At 49.5% G+C, this 16,217-nt stretch overlaps 1 protein-coding gene across 1 annotated transcript; it reads left to right on the top strand.

Annotated features, from left to right (window-relative positions):
• Positions 1–6,605: 6,605 nt before the first annotated feature.
• On the top strand, positions 6,606–15,866 carry LOC128972731 (G-protein coupled receptor 83-like). The gene is made up of 5 exons (XM_054388838.1): positions 6,606–6,731; positions 9,039–9,458; positions 10,663–10,788; positions 12,102–12,235; positions 15,272–15,866. Exons 1-5 carry the CDS (start codon positions 6,606–6,608, stop codon positions 15,864–15,866), a joined length of 1,401 nt encoding a protein of 466 aa, XP_054244813.1.
• Positions 15,867–16,217: the final 351 nt, after the last annotated feature.

The raw sequence follows: 16,217 nt of genomic DNA, 5'->3' as shown, positions 1-16,217 counted from the left end.
TGGCTAAGACACAGCCTGCTGCTCCTGCCACACACCTAACATTGAAGCTAGGAGCAGCCTGCACAGAGGATGCTGGCTGGCTGCAGTCTACAGCCAAACACCAGCTGGGTAGTTTGAGTGTTTATTTCTTGCCTGTTGGGTTGTTTAGGGTTCTGTACTAGTAAGGAAAGAAATGGAAAATTACCACCTTGTCCACAGTTGTTAGAGAAACATCAGGCTCTGGAAATCTCTGTGCTTGCTTGGTCCCAGGTCCAGAGCTCACTCCTGAGGGCTGTTATTTAGCTTCTCAGAGCTGAGATGTTGAGGGTCCAGTTTTCTCAAGTGCTGCATTTTGGCAAAAGCCTCAAGCCCCTGAACTGTTTGTTTGCCTAAAGGTGTAGAGGTGTGAGTGTGGTGCTGCAGAGCTGTGTGTCTAAACTGTGGTATTTTTCCAGCACCTGAAGACCAGCCCTTTGGGAAAGTCCCAGCACTGCTCAGCAAATCTGAGGCTCTGAAGACTGAAAAGTGCCCTCTTCATTTCAGAGCAGTTAAATCATTCCTCTTCTGCTGCAGCAGTGCCCCTGAAGAATTCCTGAGCCAAGAGCCCTGCTGTGGTTGTCTGTGTGTCCTCTGTAGGCAGATTGACCATTCTGGGATGAGCAAAGCAGGGAGACAATAATTCTTGGTCAGGTTTGCCTGGTCCTGGGGCTTGTTGGGCTGCCCTGGACCTATGGTCCCACAGCAGCTGAGGTTCTTCAGGAGCCTTTCTGCAGAAACCCAGCGGAAACCTTCCTGGGAACCCAAACTGGTTGTCTGTAGGGGTCCTCCTTATCTATGTTGCCTCCTTCAAGCAAGGACATCTCTTCTCTGGAACTCTGAATGTGTTTAGACTTCTCCTCCACTCAGTCTCGGTTTTTTCCCCCGTGCATATTAATCTTGTTTCTCAGGCTTCTCAGAAGGGATGTTGGATGTAAAACAACCAAGATTGCCCCTGGAGACCATTTTAGAAGGGGTGTCACGTTTGCCATTTTCCACTGATCACTTTGGTGATCAGGCAGGTTTAGCTAATAACTTTAAAAGGCTGATTATCAGTCATTTTGTGTTTGATCTCGTTAGACCTCTTGGGGAAGTGCTATTTGGAGTGTGCTCTTCTGCTTCCATTATTATAATTTCATAACCTCTTTTGACTGAATTAGCTGAGAACCATTAAATGCTTCAGTGACTGTCAGCTCCTTCCTATCTCCACCTCCCCCCCCCTTTCCCTGATTGTTTTTGCTTCTGCTGCCATTTGTCAGCAAATACAGAGCAATGTAGTGTTCGAACCCCTCCTGTCTCCTACTGAATCCCAGCTTTCCCTGCCAGCCTCTCTGTGAGCTTGGCTTGGCTTCTTTTTTTTCCATCCAGAAACCCACCAGAGCCTGAGCACCCTTCATCCTCTGCCTCCATGGGTGCCCTGGGCTGCAGGGGCAGAGCTGCACCCACAGCCAGGACCAGCCTCTACACATGCTCTGTGAGAAAAGAGCCAAGGTGGAAAGCTAGCAGCCAAGGGGTGATGCAGGAGGATACCTACTGCTGACACTTAGCCACCTTTTCTCCCCCATCAGATAGGGAGGACAGTGCATGGAGATCCTTCCCAGCTGAGCTGTGTGAGCTTTCACCAGAGCCCAGGTTTTCTAGCCCGGGTCATCTGTCAACAGCTGCCCATAGACACATTTGCGACCACATCTAGAGTCCCTAGATCAGGGGTCTGGTGGGTGCCTTGAATCCAGGTAGAGCTTGAGATGATGCTGCAGTTGCTCTCAGCCTATTTATATGACCATGTGTGACTTTTGGCTTTGCCACCTCTCTTCCTTTGGTCAGAGCTGCACAAAGGGACAGAGCACTGAGGTAAATGTGCAATTTGCCTCTACTTTTTGAGCCTCATCTCCCTTCATTCCTTCCTCCCTTTGGGATATGAGTCAACCCAGCAAACCTGTCAAACCTTAAAGTTAGTGAGGCCTTTAAAGGGAACAGAGATGAGGAGACTTTACAGGATGGCATTATTGAAGAGCCAGGAAAATGTACAGCTAAGGTGCTACCTGAATTTTCCTCACCTTGTCAAGTGCATCCAAATCTCAGGCTTTGCCTCCTTAGCTCATGACAGACAAGGTGCAAATGAGAGTCTCTGCAGTGTCTGCTGGTTGTCCTGCCTTGTGGTCTGAGACACTTTCACCAAGGTTCCCAAGTGAGTGTCTTTATTGCACAGTTTTGTTGTCAGAGTTTCATCTTTCTGGCCCCAAATCAGTGATGTGCTCATAGACAGGAGCCTTTGATTCAAGACTGAAAGGTGAACAAGCTTTGAACTTGTCATCAAAGGCAACAGGGTTCCCTGTGTAGTTTGAAATGTAGTTTTTGCAGTCTCACCTGAGCTTGGCAGTGTCCTTGTTTACTGCTTCTGTATCTCCTCAGGCAGACTAAAAGCAATAGGTGCTGGCTGGGGCACCCAAAGCAAGCTGCAGTCAGAGATGAAGCCATAAATGTGCACAGTAACAGCTGTATGTCCATCACCCACACAAAGTGACTTGTCCTTTCCACTTCTTAGTCTCTTCTCCTAGCATGAGTTTTCTGTTAAGGAAACATGGTTGCCTTGATTGATTGTTTTTCTGTCCTGTTTTCCCACACAGAGGGTGAAGAAGAACCTCCTAAGAAGAAAACATACACTAAAGGTTGTTAGAGGCTCAGAGGCTTCTGGAGCCAAGAGTCTACTACAACAAAGGAAGATGCCTTCTTCAGAGAACCTCGGAAGGGGTTGGTCACCCCTCCACACACAGGCTGTTAGATCTGAAGGGCAACAGGTTGCTGACCTGTGCCACAAGCTGGGCTGCAGCACTGGAGCACAGGTAGGAAGTGTTTAGCTCTCACTGTTACCTGCTGGCTCTTCACACCACAATGGAAATCGTGTGGCCAGCTGTCAGGCAAGAACTGAACATGCTGTCAGTGGCATCTGTATGATTTTAGCGGGGGGGGGGGGGGGAATAAATTCAAGGCTGAAGATGCAGAGCCCAGTGGAGTCACCCCCCTGTCAGCTGGGGGAGGGCAGACTTAACAGAGGGCAGTGTCAGACTGCTTTGCTTTGTTCTGTCACCCAAGCCTTTCAACTGAACATTCAAGGGCTATCAAATCCATTTTGAAGCCTTTCTTTTACAACCACTTTGAGGCTCCATTGAAGGTAGCTATTACATATTTGCCATTTGTACTTTGAATAATAAAGTCTAAATTGTAACTGTCTACAGCAAATCAGAAGCAATCCTTATGGCATTGTTGCTCTCTCTTCTTAGGTCTCCCATTGAAGCCCACTTTGTACAGCTTGCCCCTCCACCCACTTGCTGGTGATGAATTCAAGTGCTTCTTAGAACATATGCTAATGGCAGGCTTGAATCTGAAATGCTGTGTTTGAGAGCTCTGCTCCCATTTAGGTGGACAGCTAATAGCAGATTGTACTCCGACCCAGGGAGCTGGTGCCTGAATATCACTGGAGGATTAGTTTGAACTTCCCAGTTCCTGCCACCTGATCTGCCTGATAATTTGACTCGAGACAGCAAGTGAATTTAGAATTTGGTTGTAGTTTCTGTCTGAAAGGTGCATTATCAGTTGTTTAGAAGTCTGGTGTTTCCATCCCAGTTTAGGATCTCCTCCATACGGTTGCTGCCTGTGGTCCGTGCTCAGTGAGCCAAACTCAGCCAAAGCACTAAGTGAAGGAGTCTGGTGCAGGAGATCTCACTCTGCAGTTCAGAAGTGATTAATTCAACCCTTGGCCATGCTGTTCCCACCTCAGGTGAGCCCAAGCTGGTCTGTAAAATGTGCCTCTGGAGGGAGAAGGAGGGTGTGACCTACACATCACCCAGCCATGCCCACTGAGCAGCACAGATGGGTGCAAGGCTTGGTAATAAATATTTCAGGGTTTCAGCTATAACTTCTGTACCTTAAAAACTGATGATAACAATAGAGTAGACACCATTATCTGAGGGCACAAGGAAGAGTTCTTGAAGCTCATAAGTTACAATGCCCCTGGCACCAGTGTATCTGCAGCATTATTAATTCATCTGTCTAGAGGGCATCCAGCCCTCCAGAAAACAAAGATACCTCCTGACATTTAAAATTAAGTCAGGAGGAAGAAAGATACTGAATGTTGTTAATATCTCCAGTTTGCAAAGTCTCCCTGGAGATGAGCAGGTAACTTGAATCCTGCCCAAGAAAAACAAGCAGAAAACGTGAAGTGATTTTATTGCACAACACAACATTCTGCTCCTAAAATCTTTTCTGCTAGGTACAAAAGCAGACAAGAGTCAGTTAGACACCTGAGACACGGAAAGCAGAGGACTGGCTGGTGTGAAGCAAAGGCCAAAGTACACAGTATCAGTGTCCTTCAAAGCATCAACACCATGGGAACCCTCAAGCAAAGAAGACTCCTTTCATTGCCAGGACTTCTTTTAGAACAGCTTGATTTCAGCTGACTGCTCTGAACATGGCTGACAAGGACTTTAATCTCTGCTTGGCTTTCAGGTTGTAAATTATCTAAGATGTTCTACTCATTAAGACATTGAGGCACACACATGAAGCCTGACTGCCCAGCTGCTCAAACCTGTTGCAGCACTGGGACCCATGGAGATGCTCTGCTGAATCACCTGGACCAGTAGCTCCCAGGAAGGACAGCAGGAGGCTGTGTGTAGGCTGGCTGAGCATGGAGAATCAATGTCAATCACCACAGAAGCATATGGCAAGAGTGGGGTGAAGGCGAGCAGCTTCTTCCTCCTCCTCCTTCACAAAGCAGAGCTGCAGTAACCCAAAGCAAGAGGAGGAATCAGGAGGAGCAGTGAGGCATTTAGCTTCTTGCCTGTCCTCAAGCCAGAACTCAAGCAAGCAGCAAGGCATGTGGGCAATAGAAGCCAGGGAAGAGTCTCTGTCCCCAGCCAGGAGGGTTAATGAGGACTGTTGTTGAGGCTGGATGTAAGCAGTTGCAATGAATCAAGTCCTTCAACCAGTGAGTGCTTCAAGAGGCCCTACCATATACCTGTAATTCAATAATTGGCACCTGGAGAAAGCTAGCACACCTAGGATTTTGCTGGAAATGTGATTAGACTGAAGTCATAGCTTTCCTCTTGAACATCTGCAGTTATAAAGCCAGGAACAACATGTGTCAGACAAGAAAAATGAGAGAGGATAATGAAGTGGCTCTTCAGATGCATGGGAATCTCACATTTCTGCTGAGAGTGACTTCAGGAGGAGGAAAAAAATACAGAAGCCTACCAGATCATCTAGTTGTAACGATAATAAATGTATAGCATATCCTTGCTACAACCCTCAGGCATGAAATTCCATACAGCCAGCACAAGACTTCATTCTGCTGCTGCTGAAAGCAACTGGAGTTTTGCCACAGCCTTGAACTGGAGCAGGTCTGAGACTCTGGGAAGCAATAAATAGGAAATTCTAAGCGAAGAACTGATTTCCTGGAAACACACATCAAATGTGTGTCTTTCCTCCTACACAAGGAATTGCTGTCTCCATCCATGTGTTCTGTTTCTTCTCTTTACCAGGAAGATCTTCTCTGGTTTGTCAATAAGCCTCTGGCTGACACGGTGCAAACCGGGGTGCTCAGTTGGCTTCGTGGCAAATATCCCCAAACTGGGAAAAAATAAACCTTTGCATTATCATCACTCTTTACTTGCCTTGGCAGAGGTTGGAGATGATGCTGGAGACCAGAGTGTGAGCTGAAGCAAGGACAAGTGATCCCATCAAGGCTCAGCAAAAGCACAGAGAAGCCGACACCTGAATCCCCATTGAACTCCCTGGGCTTTGAGTTGGGCTCTTCAACAACCCCCTTTCAGGAAGGTGCCACAGGCACAAACCTTCCACACCAGCTACGCTGGGAATTAACGTGGTGCAGAGATCAAACTGTTAGGATCAGTGTGCCTGTGTTCTGGCAATTCACATAAGAAAACACCAAGTTTTCATTCTAGCTCCCATTGATGACTTTTGAGAGCAGGCAAATCTGTGAGAAGAAGAGTCATGTTCCTTGTCCACAAGAACTCGGGAACAGCTTGTCTTCAAAGGCAACAGGGACAAGCTGCATGCACTTGTGTGTCAAGCATCCTGCCAGCTGATCCTTGCACTTTAAAAGAGGAGAATAACATCGAACTTGTAAGCAGCTCTTCGCCCTGCTTAAAATGCTATGAAGGAACACATGAGGCATCACTGTCATAGAGTTCTCTGTGCTGGAAACGTCTGACTTGTGTCTGGACCTCTCTTTAATGCCTATAGAGCATGTGGAACCCTATAGCATGGAAATGCATCAAGAAAGAAGCCCTCACCCACGGTGCTGCTCTCGAAACACATGCGTTACATGGAGATAAACCCTGCTGCCCGGGGCTCAGGTCGGTACAGAAGCCCTGCGCTGCCCGTAGGAAGCAGGAAGGTACCACGCTCATGGGCAAAGCCGCGTTAAGGGCTAAACCGCCTGGTGAGCACGGGGTGAGCCTCAGCGCTGTGGAGACGTTCGGACGGTGCCTACCCCACAGGGCACAGGGTGCTGGAGGCAGGGAGGGGCGAAGGGAGACGGGGACCCCAGGGCGATTTTTATGAATGGAGGGATGACCCCTCCCCGCGCCCCGATTGGCGGTGCCCGGCTGCACGTGCGGGGCGGGGCTGCGGGCGGGGGTCGGTGCCGGGACGCGGAGGAGTCACTGCCGCCCCGTGGGACTGGAGCGGAGCATGCGGTGAGTGCCGGCGTTGCGGGGCTGTGTGTGCCCCGGTGCGGACTGCGCCGGGCAGGGGGCGAAAGGCTGCTTTTTGGTGGGAATTCAAACGTCTGGCGGAGTGCCGCAGGAGGGACGCGGGTGGATGTGTTGGCATTGGAGGGTCAGCCCTGCTGTACCAGGAGGAAATCCATGTTGGAGCAGCCAGGAGCATCCAGCCAGCCTGCCTGCTTGCCTGACTGAGCTAGGGAAAGTTTGACTGGGTGGGCTTTCCCTCTCTGCTCCTCCAAGAGATGCAAACTGAGAAGCAGACTCTTAAAACCGTAGCATTTCAGCTCATGAGATAAAGCTCACGAGATAAGCTGGTTCAACACACCCTTCCTCAGGAGAGCAGGGAAGTCCTCTCTGCTGCACCCATCCAAGGCAGCAGCCAGCACCGAGAGCTGCAAAGCTGTGGGGTTTGGATATCGAAAGGTGTGAGGGAAATTCCATGTTAGAAAATCAGGTTGCAGCTCCATCACCTCAAGCTCTGCCGTTCTCCTTGGGCTTCCCAGGAAATGGTACCAAGGATGCACCTGAGTGATGCTCTTAGTCACATGGTTTGGTGTTAGGTGGTTCTGCAAGGAGCAGACAGTGGGACTCCATGATCCTTATGGATCTCTTCCAACTCAAGATGTTCTGTAATTTGTTCCTAGAGCTTCCCCTGGTAAAAACAGGGTTCAGCCATGCCATGGGGCAGTTCAGGAAAGCCATCCTGAGGATGGGTTTATTTAATTTTCAGATGGATCAGGGGTTTAGTGTGATTGTGCAGGAACCTGCTGCAGTACAACTGCTTTGCTCTAGCAGAATCCATGAGCACTTGTCACTCTCTGTCCTGCCTGGGCTTCTTTCACTCACAAATTTACCCAGGAAACAACCACTGCCTCTTTTCAAGATTTGTTGCTCTCCCATCTCTTGGACAATTCCTCCTTCCTGCTGCACCACCAAGTTGTGTAACATCCACTTGCTCTTGGTAGGCATCCTCTTTAGATCCTCCTGTATTCCTGATGCTCTCCAGAGGAGACACAGAAAGCAAAGTGGATTGATTGTATTATGGGAATTTATGGGTACAACCACATTCAATCCCCAGTACTACCATCAGAAAACCATTGCTCTCTGATTCTCAGCAGTGGTTGCAGCCTAGGCCAACACTGTGACAGAGCAGCGGCTGGGGGTGCTGGGTGTCTGCCACATGCCACCACCTGCTGTGCAGTCAGGGGCTGACCTGGGGAGCCTCCTCTGGGTCTGCTGCACAGGTAGGGGCTGGGGAGAATTTTAGCACTCTGAAAGCTCTGCTCACCATGTGAGATCCATTGATCTGTGCTTGGCAGGCATGACAGCAGCACACAAAGCAGCCACCCTCCTGGAGAACCCAGCAGAGCTTCTGAACGATTTTCTGCCCCTGTGTGCAGCGTGTCTGTAAATAGCAGTGTGCTGAGTTAACAGGTTCCACCCAGCACCAATAGATCAATGCAACCTGAGCTCCCCAGGGGTGTCTAAGAACGGCTCAGTAAAGGTGAGGAGGCAGAGATGTTTGTCTGGTGCGTGTCTAGCTCTGTATGTTGGTTTGTTTGTGATGGCTCCTCTGTGAGTTGCATGCCTCTACTGCCAAGTCTCTTTTTTTTTTTTAAAGGAAAGACCATTTTCTGGATGGAACTGAAGTGCTGGAAGCAGAATTCAACTATTGTTTGGAGCAGAAAATATGAAAATATGAGATAGATTGAAGGCAGCTTCTGACGTGATTTTCAGATTCTCACTTTGTGGTACCTGCTGGGGTTAGATGCAGACAAAAGCCACCCCTGCTCTCAGAAATGTTCCTCCAAATGTCATTGCCTTCATATTTCAGCAGGAAAGAATTGGGGGTGGTTTGAAGTAGGGGATGAAAGCACTGGGAGCACAGCCTTCTGCCAAACTGAGAGGAAAGATGGACTCAGGTGAGAACAAAGAAGAAAAATCTGATGTGGGATTAAAACAACTTCAAAGCCCTCCTGAGGTTTTCCTGCTTCTGGTACATGTAATAACTAGTTCTTCCTTCCAGCCCACCTGTGGAACTATTGCTCTTCTTGATAAATGAAGGGGTTGAGAGTTTGCAATCCTAAACCAGCTCCTTTTCAATGTGCCCATTGGAACTGCTCCCCAGTGATTCCTCTGTCCCTGGGGAACCCTTCACACCTTAGGGCCTCCCTTTATAGCTTTCCATTTTAAGGTGGTGTTTGTAACAACAGCTACACCTTCTTAGAAAGCCAAGCAGCTGGAGCTGATGGGTCACTTGCTGTGCTCTTATCCCAGAGGCCTGCAGCTGAGAGGAGACTCAGGGTAGCTCACTACACCTCATTGCTGATCCAGTCATACAGGTCACAGACGATGGAGTTCCTTGGGAAGTCTGACCATTATTCTTCCTTGGCCAAGCTCCTCTCAATCTACCAAGCAACCAACAGGACAACCTTCAACTGGACAGACAGCCGCATTGTTGAGTGGGAGAAGTTTGCTGAGCTGGCGAAATATGAGCCAGAATCCCAGAAGCCAACAGTGAAAGCTCTCCTCATCGTGGCATACTCAGTCATTATCATCATGTCTCTCTTTGGGAACATGCTGGTGTGTCACGTGGTGCTGAAGAACAAGAGGATGCACTCTGCTACCAACCTCTTCATTGTCAACCTGGCTGTGTCTGACATTATGATCACCCTGCTCAACACACCTTTTACCCTGGTAAGTGTCCCATGCTGCTAGCCCTTCAGCCAGGAGTGGAGCCTCTTAGAAGAATGCTCTGCCTGGTGGTCACAGCTTCTCTGTGCATGCTCTTCTAGGACTGAGGTGTTAACACAATCAAGTCTAATAGACAACTCTGCCAGGCAAGTAAAATGCTGTTTAGAAATCTGTGGGATCCCTTTGCTCTGTAAAACTCTGTCTCCTGAAAGACTGAAGCCTCTCCAAACATGCTACCAAACCACAACAAGAGCTTCTTGGGGAATGCAGGATAGGTGGGTGGATGAACATGGACTTCTAGTGTACATGCAGGAGAGCACTAGAGAAGCACACTTGAAACTTAGTGGGTCAGAACAACTCGAATGCCAGTCATACTTGGGCAACTGGAAGAGAGTAGTGAAGCTTTTCAGAGCTACCACTTGGGTAAAGTCTTCAGTGAAAGCTCTCCAGACCTGAAGAGGGGAGGGGTCATGTGAACAAAACCTGTTCCACTCTTTCCAAATATAGGTGTTAGTATGGTCAAAAGTTATTACTGCTATTCATAAACTGTGTCTCTAGGAGCAGCCAGGAAGGCTGAGCTAGCACCACTCACTTCCTATGTGGGGTTTGAACTCATAAACCCTTGTGTGGAAATGTTTCAAAATCCACCGTAGCCAATCTTTCTTTGGGCCTTGGGTGGAGCTGCACAACCAGCCCAAGCCCATGTGCATGGATGGTGGATTTTCACAAGCAAACAGCAGGATTCAATGTCAAACCAGCAGATTTCTGCTCTAAATTGTTAGATATCCAGCAGAAATCAATTTTCCATCCCAAACCATTGGAGTTCCCAATCAAACCAGTACATGTCTAGTCTGAATCCATGGATTTCCAAGCGACACGCATGAATTTTCAGAAGAAAACAGCAGGATTCAATCTCAAACCAGCAGATTTCTACTCTAAATCATTAGATATCTAGCAGAAATCAATTTTCCACCCCAAACCATTGGAGCTCAGAATCAAACCAGTAGATACCTAGTCTGAATCCGTTGACATCCAACCGACACGAGTAGATTTTTCAAGAGAAACAAGCAGGATTCAACGTCAAACCAGCAGATTACTGCTCTAAATCATCAGGTATCCAGCAGAAACCAGTTTTCCCCCACAGGCTTTCCTCATGGAGTGGCTGTCAGTACCCTTGCTGGCTGCTGATCTGTTGTTTCCCCCCCAGGTTCGGTTTGTGAACAGCACGTGGGTCTTCGGCAGGGCCATGTGCCACATCAGCCGCTTCGTGCAGTACTGCTCCCTCCACGTCTCCACGCTGACCCTGACAGCCATTGCCCTGGACAGGCACCAGGTAAAACACCACCCAGCCACTCTTTAGTGTGCAAGGCTCTTCCCAAACCCCTGTCAGCTGTGGTCAAGCCATGGGTTCAAGGTGGCTGAACTTTGGGGATCAAACCCATGTCCAGCGAGAAGGTTCTAGAGCTAAAGTCAAAGACATTCCTCGTGTGTCGTGGGTAGGAAAGCTTGATGAACTTCTGTAGGCTCCTAGGTATGGGGCAGGAGGGGAAAAAAAACCCAAATACAGCATCACAGATTCTACAGGACACTTCCAGAATACTCATCCTTGTCAGTGGGAAAGGGTGTGGACAGCTTTTTCACAGAGTTCAAAAAGAGCCATGTCCAACATGTTGGTACCATAGGCTTTGCTTTACATGGAGAGCCTTGAAAATCAGCAGAGCCAACACTGAGTGCAAAATGTTACTTCAGGTGTATTGGGAATTTTTCCAAACCTCCTAGTTCCACCACATGAAGCCCAGAGAGCATCACTCTGCACTGTCCTGAGCCTAAATTCTGGTTTAGCTGCCTGCTGGTTCTTTTGCTTTCCTTCTCCCGTTGGGCACTTGCCACACCATCAAGTTGCAGGACAGCTGAAATAAAAAGAAATTCTAAGACTAAAGGCCTGGTAACCATGGGAGTAATGATGGACCAGTATAAAGGGGAGTGGCAGAGCAGGAAATCTCTGTTGGGAATAGTGGGAGGAGACCTCAGAGCTGAGAGAGGACTGTGCCCACCACATGCCTACAGCAAGGCTGTGTCAGCTGCCTGCTCACTGCATTGCCAGTGCAGGAAAGAGAGGGCAGCCCAGGCCACCAGCTTCTCTCTGTTGTCTGCTGTCAGTTGAACAGCATCTTCCAGCCTCTCAGACTTTGTAAGCCCTTTACCTTTTCATCTGACAAAGAAAATGTCATAAAAGGTGAGATAATGCCTCCAAAAAGGGGAGGAAGGCTCAGCTTCACAGGTTGAGCTAGAAGAGAAGTCATTTCTGTAGGTAATTCACATAGACTACATGGACATTGCCCTCAGTGAAGAGACTTATCTGGATAGCTTCTTTTCTTCCTGCCTAATAATACCCACAATTTAGGGGAAATGGTCCTCACAGAACAAAATAGAACAAAAGTTTATTTGAAAGCACTTCTGAGCAGACTGGAAAGTTCAATGTTTCCCATTTGCCAGGTCACTCTAATAAGCAGGGCATTTTTCTCATCATGGCTGTCATTTTCCTAAGAGCATTAGATTGTGACCCCAAAAAGCCTCTGCTGTGTGTATTGAAGGAACTTGGCTTTCTCATGCCCCAAGTGTCAGGTTGTGATGTCTCTGTTGCAGGTCATCCTGAACCCTCTGAAGCAGAGGATGTCACTGACGAAGGGAGTGCTCAGCATCTCTGTCATCTGGCTGATGGCAACCTGCTTCTCCCTACCCCATGCCATCTATCAAAAGCTTTTCCAGTATAATTACAGGTGAGGTATCTCCCCTCCCAAGCACAAGTGAAGAGATGGTAAGGGCTCTCAGTGGGGAGAGCTGCTGGGAGGGGTCCCAGGCTGGGGGTAGGACATGGCATCAGTGGGAGTTTGTGTGTGGATGAGCTCTCACTGCTCACAGCAGAGGCTTGGCCTGCTGGAAGAGCCCCCCAGCTCATGATGACATTTGTGGGTGGGAAGTTACCTTCTCTAATGGGGGGAAAAAAGACCAGAAGTTTAGGGTTGGTTTGCCCTTGCAGGCTGTTGTTTCTCCATGGTGCACAACTTGCCCCCATCCTCTCATCACCACTAGCCTGTAGCATTGCTCTGTCTCCTCCTGGCTAGAGGACAGCCCATAATGCTACACAAAGTGGTGTACCTCCATGGTGTGTGTCACGCTGATGGTGCCTGCACCTCACAGGAATGCCACACTCAAGGTCAAGGGGATACTCTTGACACTGAACAGCATTTTCACCCCATGGCACAGAGTGAGGAGGTGGTAATGGGCACCAGGAGGAAGAATTCTGTTGTAGCTACTGAGTTGCTGTAGAAAGGACAAATATCTTCCCTCCTATGGCACAGCCACATCCCTCCCATCAGCACAGCAGGGAGTGTGTGACTGCCCTCACAGGCTTTTACTGCTGTTGGTGTAGGAGAGGTTACACAACACAGGAGCATATTCTGGGCCTTCACAGCTCTTCCTTACTTGTGCTTGATCTTGACTTGCCTGTGAGATACCTCTGCAGGGGATGTCATGCCTCCAACTGCTGAGACACAGTAAACAAAGTGCTGGGTTACTCCTGCCCCGCATCGCTCCGCAGCTGTGCCCAGGGTGTCACTGAGCACATTGCTCATGAATGAACAAACTCTGCTATCAGTTTCGTGGCACCTGTCTCTGCTCATCCCTTCACATGGCCAGAGGAAACCCAGCCCCACGTTGGCATGAGGAGCTCAGTGATATAAGGACTTCCAGGACGTTCTATTCTCATCCCTGCTTTCCATTGACTAAAAACTGCAGTGGTAATATAGCCTGTAATAGCTGCTGCTGGGGCAGGGGCTCCTGAGAAGTCCTTCCAGGGAGCTGTTGGGGGTTCTGGGGACAGGAGAACATGGGCTCCATCAGCATCAAACCCTTCTGGCTGTGGTGCACAGGGCCAATGTCATATCAGAACTTACCAGAACACAACATCCTCTTTGGTGTTGCTCTCAATCAGCCTCTTCCCTGAAATAATTGAGCCTTTTCTGCAGCAGCAGGCTGGATCCTGGGGAGAAAGGGATCAGGAGCACAGTTCAGAAAGGATGGTTTTCCCTTCTCTGTCAGCTTCTCTCTCAAACAGCATCTCCAGGGTCATCCATGGCCATACTTGGCAGAGCTCTGCTCCTGCACCCACTGTCATCCCTCCAACAGCCACACTCACAGCCCTCTGTTTTCAAGCAGTCTTCTGTTTGTGACATAAAAGGCAGCTCCAAAGGTTGAGAACAGGATATTAAAGATGTTAATCAATACCGCAGTGAATAATGCGGCGTGATGGGGACTCAAGGCTCTGCTGAACACAAACGAGCAGAGGATAAGGACTGAGAAGGGCAAAATGGAATAAGAGGGCAGAAAAGGGATAGAAAAGAAGAAAACATCCACCAGAAATAAATGTGCAAGTGCTCCTGTGTCCTAATGCTCCATCACTTCCAGCCAGCTGCTGCGGGATGCGGAGGGGACACTTACTGCTCTGCAGAGGATGCATCAGCTGGGAGCTGATGCTAGCCAGAAAACAGCCAGAGAGCCTGGATCCATCAGGTCAGAGGGGACAGATCACTCCAGTGCTGTTAAAATGAGCTACTGCAGAGAGCTAAACTCCATTCTTTTGGTAATTAACCATCAGGAGTCAAACTGCCAGGATGCAGTGACCTTTAAATGACCACGTTTTGTAACAGCCTAGCCTGTTTTCAGATGTAGCAGTAAGGTGTTAACATCTGGGCTCCTGGGGAGCTGGGGGGGTAGTGACTGAGGGTCCTGGGGTTGTTTAGCTTGGAGAACAGGAGCCTCAGGCTCCCCTGCAGAACTTATTGCTGTCTACAACTACCTGGTTGTAGCCAGGTAGGGGTTGGTCTCTTCTCCCAGGCAACCAGCTACAGAACAAGAGGACACAGTCTCAAGCTGAGCAGGGGGAAGTTTAGGCTTGATCTTAGAAAGAAATTCTTCACAGACAGAGAGACTGGCCATTGGAATGGGCTGCCCAGGGAGGTGGTGGTGTTGGCATCCCTGGAGGTGTTTAAGAAAAGCCTGGATGAGGCACTTAGTGCCATGGTCTAGTTGATTAGATAGGGTTGGGTGATCAGTTGGACTTGATGATCTTGGAGGTCTCTTCCAACCTGGTTGATTCTATGATTCTTCCAACCTGGCTGATTCTGTGATCCTGGGCTGGATTTCTGGATGGGAACATTCAGGAAAACCTGGGCATGATGCAGGTAGGAATCACCTACAGGGCTAGAGAAGAGCAGGAGTTAGGTGGGTCTCATCCATTGCCCTTTTTCCACCTGCTCTGGGTTTCTGGGAGCAGGAGGCTGGTGTGGCTGTGCCTCTGTGCCTGTGCCCATGGGGAAGGGGTAGCTGCAGCCAGGTCAGTAGCACCTTTTGTGAGAAGGGGCTGTCAGGGGTGACTTCTGCCATGTTAAGGGGACATGAGGGACTCCTTCAATGAAAATTAACTGCAGCTTCTAAGAGGAAACTCCAGTTTGTCTTTCCAAGAATGTTTTTTTTTAATCAAGCAACACAACAGCTTAAGGGGAAAGTACCACAGAGTAGCCAGACTTATCCTCGGTGAGACAGAGAACATCATGAGAAGATTTTGTGGGGAAACAGAGGTTTGGCTGAGCTTTGTTTTGTGGAGCTGAGCAATATCTGGCCCCACTCTGTCCATACCACAAATCAGAGGAGGTGCTCATGGGTGGTGTGGAAGCTCCATTGTGGTTTGCTAAGCTGGCAGCATCCATCTGCAGCGCCGTGGCCACGAGCTCTGTGTGTCTCTCTTTGTTTTCAAGGGAAGCCACTGTCCGGAGTCTGTGCCTCCCAGACTTTCCTGAACCTGCAGAGCTGGTCTGGAAGTATCTGGACCTGTCTACCTTTCTCCTCCTTTACCTCCTGCCTCTGCTAATCATCACTGCCACCTACACGCGGCTGGCCAGGAAGCTGTGGCACCGCAATGCCATCGGGGACGTCACCACCCAGCAGTACGTCGCCCACCACAAGAACAAGAAGAAGAGCATCAAGATGCTGGCGCTGGTGGTGGTGGTCTTTGCCGTCTGCTGGTTCCCTCTCAACTGCTACGTGGTGCTCATCTCCAGCCTCAGCATCCGGGCGAGGAACTCTCTCTATTTCGCCCTGCACTGGTTTGCCATGAGCAGCACCTGCTACAACCCCTTCATCTACTGCTGGCTGAACGAGAGCTTCCGCTCCGAGCTCCAGGCCCTGCTCTGCATCTGCCAGAAGGTGCCCCGGCCCCAGGACAACCTGCAGCCGCCCACCGCCACCTCCTGCCGCGAGGCCTGGATGGAGCAGGGCGGGCACAGGAAGGGACCTGCCTCGCAGACTGCTTGCTCCACCATAAACCTGCGGCCAGCCAGCACGGACCTGTGAGCCCGAGGCTGAGGGGAGTTAGCTGGCTTTGGTGGGCATCACAGGGCATCTCCCCGTTTCTCCTCAGGAGCTGCTCTGACTTCTGACTTGTACCAGAGTCACACCTGCTCCCCTTGATGCAGAGCCCCTCAGGCACCCTCGTGTGTGTCCACAGCTGGCCCAAGGAGCAGGTGTGTGCAGGGGGCATGGAGATCTATGCCCCAGGGTGTCTTGCTTTCAGGGGGTTCCCATCTTATAACTTGCAGAGGGAGTGGGACCTGGATTTCTATCCTTTCTTCTGTTGTCCCAAGCCACTGGCTCTGTCTTGTAACAAGTGTCACGACATCAGGGCTTTGCTGAGCAACAGCACTG

This window comes from Indicator indicator, chromosome 17 (genome assembly GCF_027791375.1).
Source record: "Indicator indicator isolate 239-I01 chromosome 17, UM_Iind_1.1, whole genome shotgun sequence".
Classification (NCBI taxonomy): Eukaryota; Metazoa; Chordata; class Aves; order Piciformes; family Indicatoridae; genus Indicator; species Indicator indicator.
This window is presented reverse-complemented; position numbering and strand designations above follow the sequence as displayed.

Bases quoted from the DNA above. Each gene is read 5' to 3' on its own strand.
- LOC128972731 (XM_054388838.1), top strand. From the start codon at position 6,606: ATGACCCCTCCCCGCGCCCCGATTGGCGGTGCCCGGCTGCACGTGCGG. The intron at 10,789-12,101 runs GTAAAACACCAC...TCTCTGTTGCAG, and splicing joins TTGCCCTGGACAGGCACCAG to GTCATCCTGAACCCTCTGAA. The intron at 12,236-15,271 runs GTGAGGTATCTC...TTTGTTTTCAAG, and splicing joins CTTTTCCAGTATAATTACAG to GGAAGCCACTGTCCGGAGTC.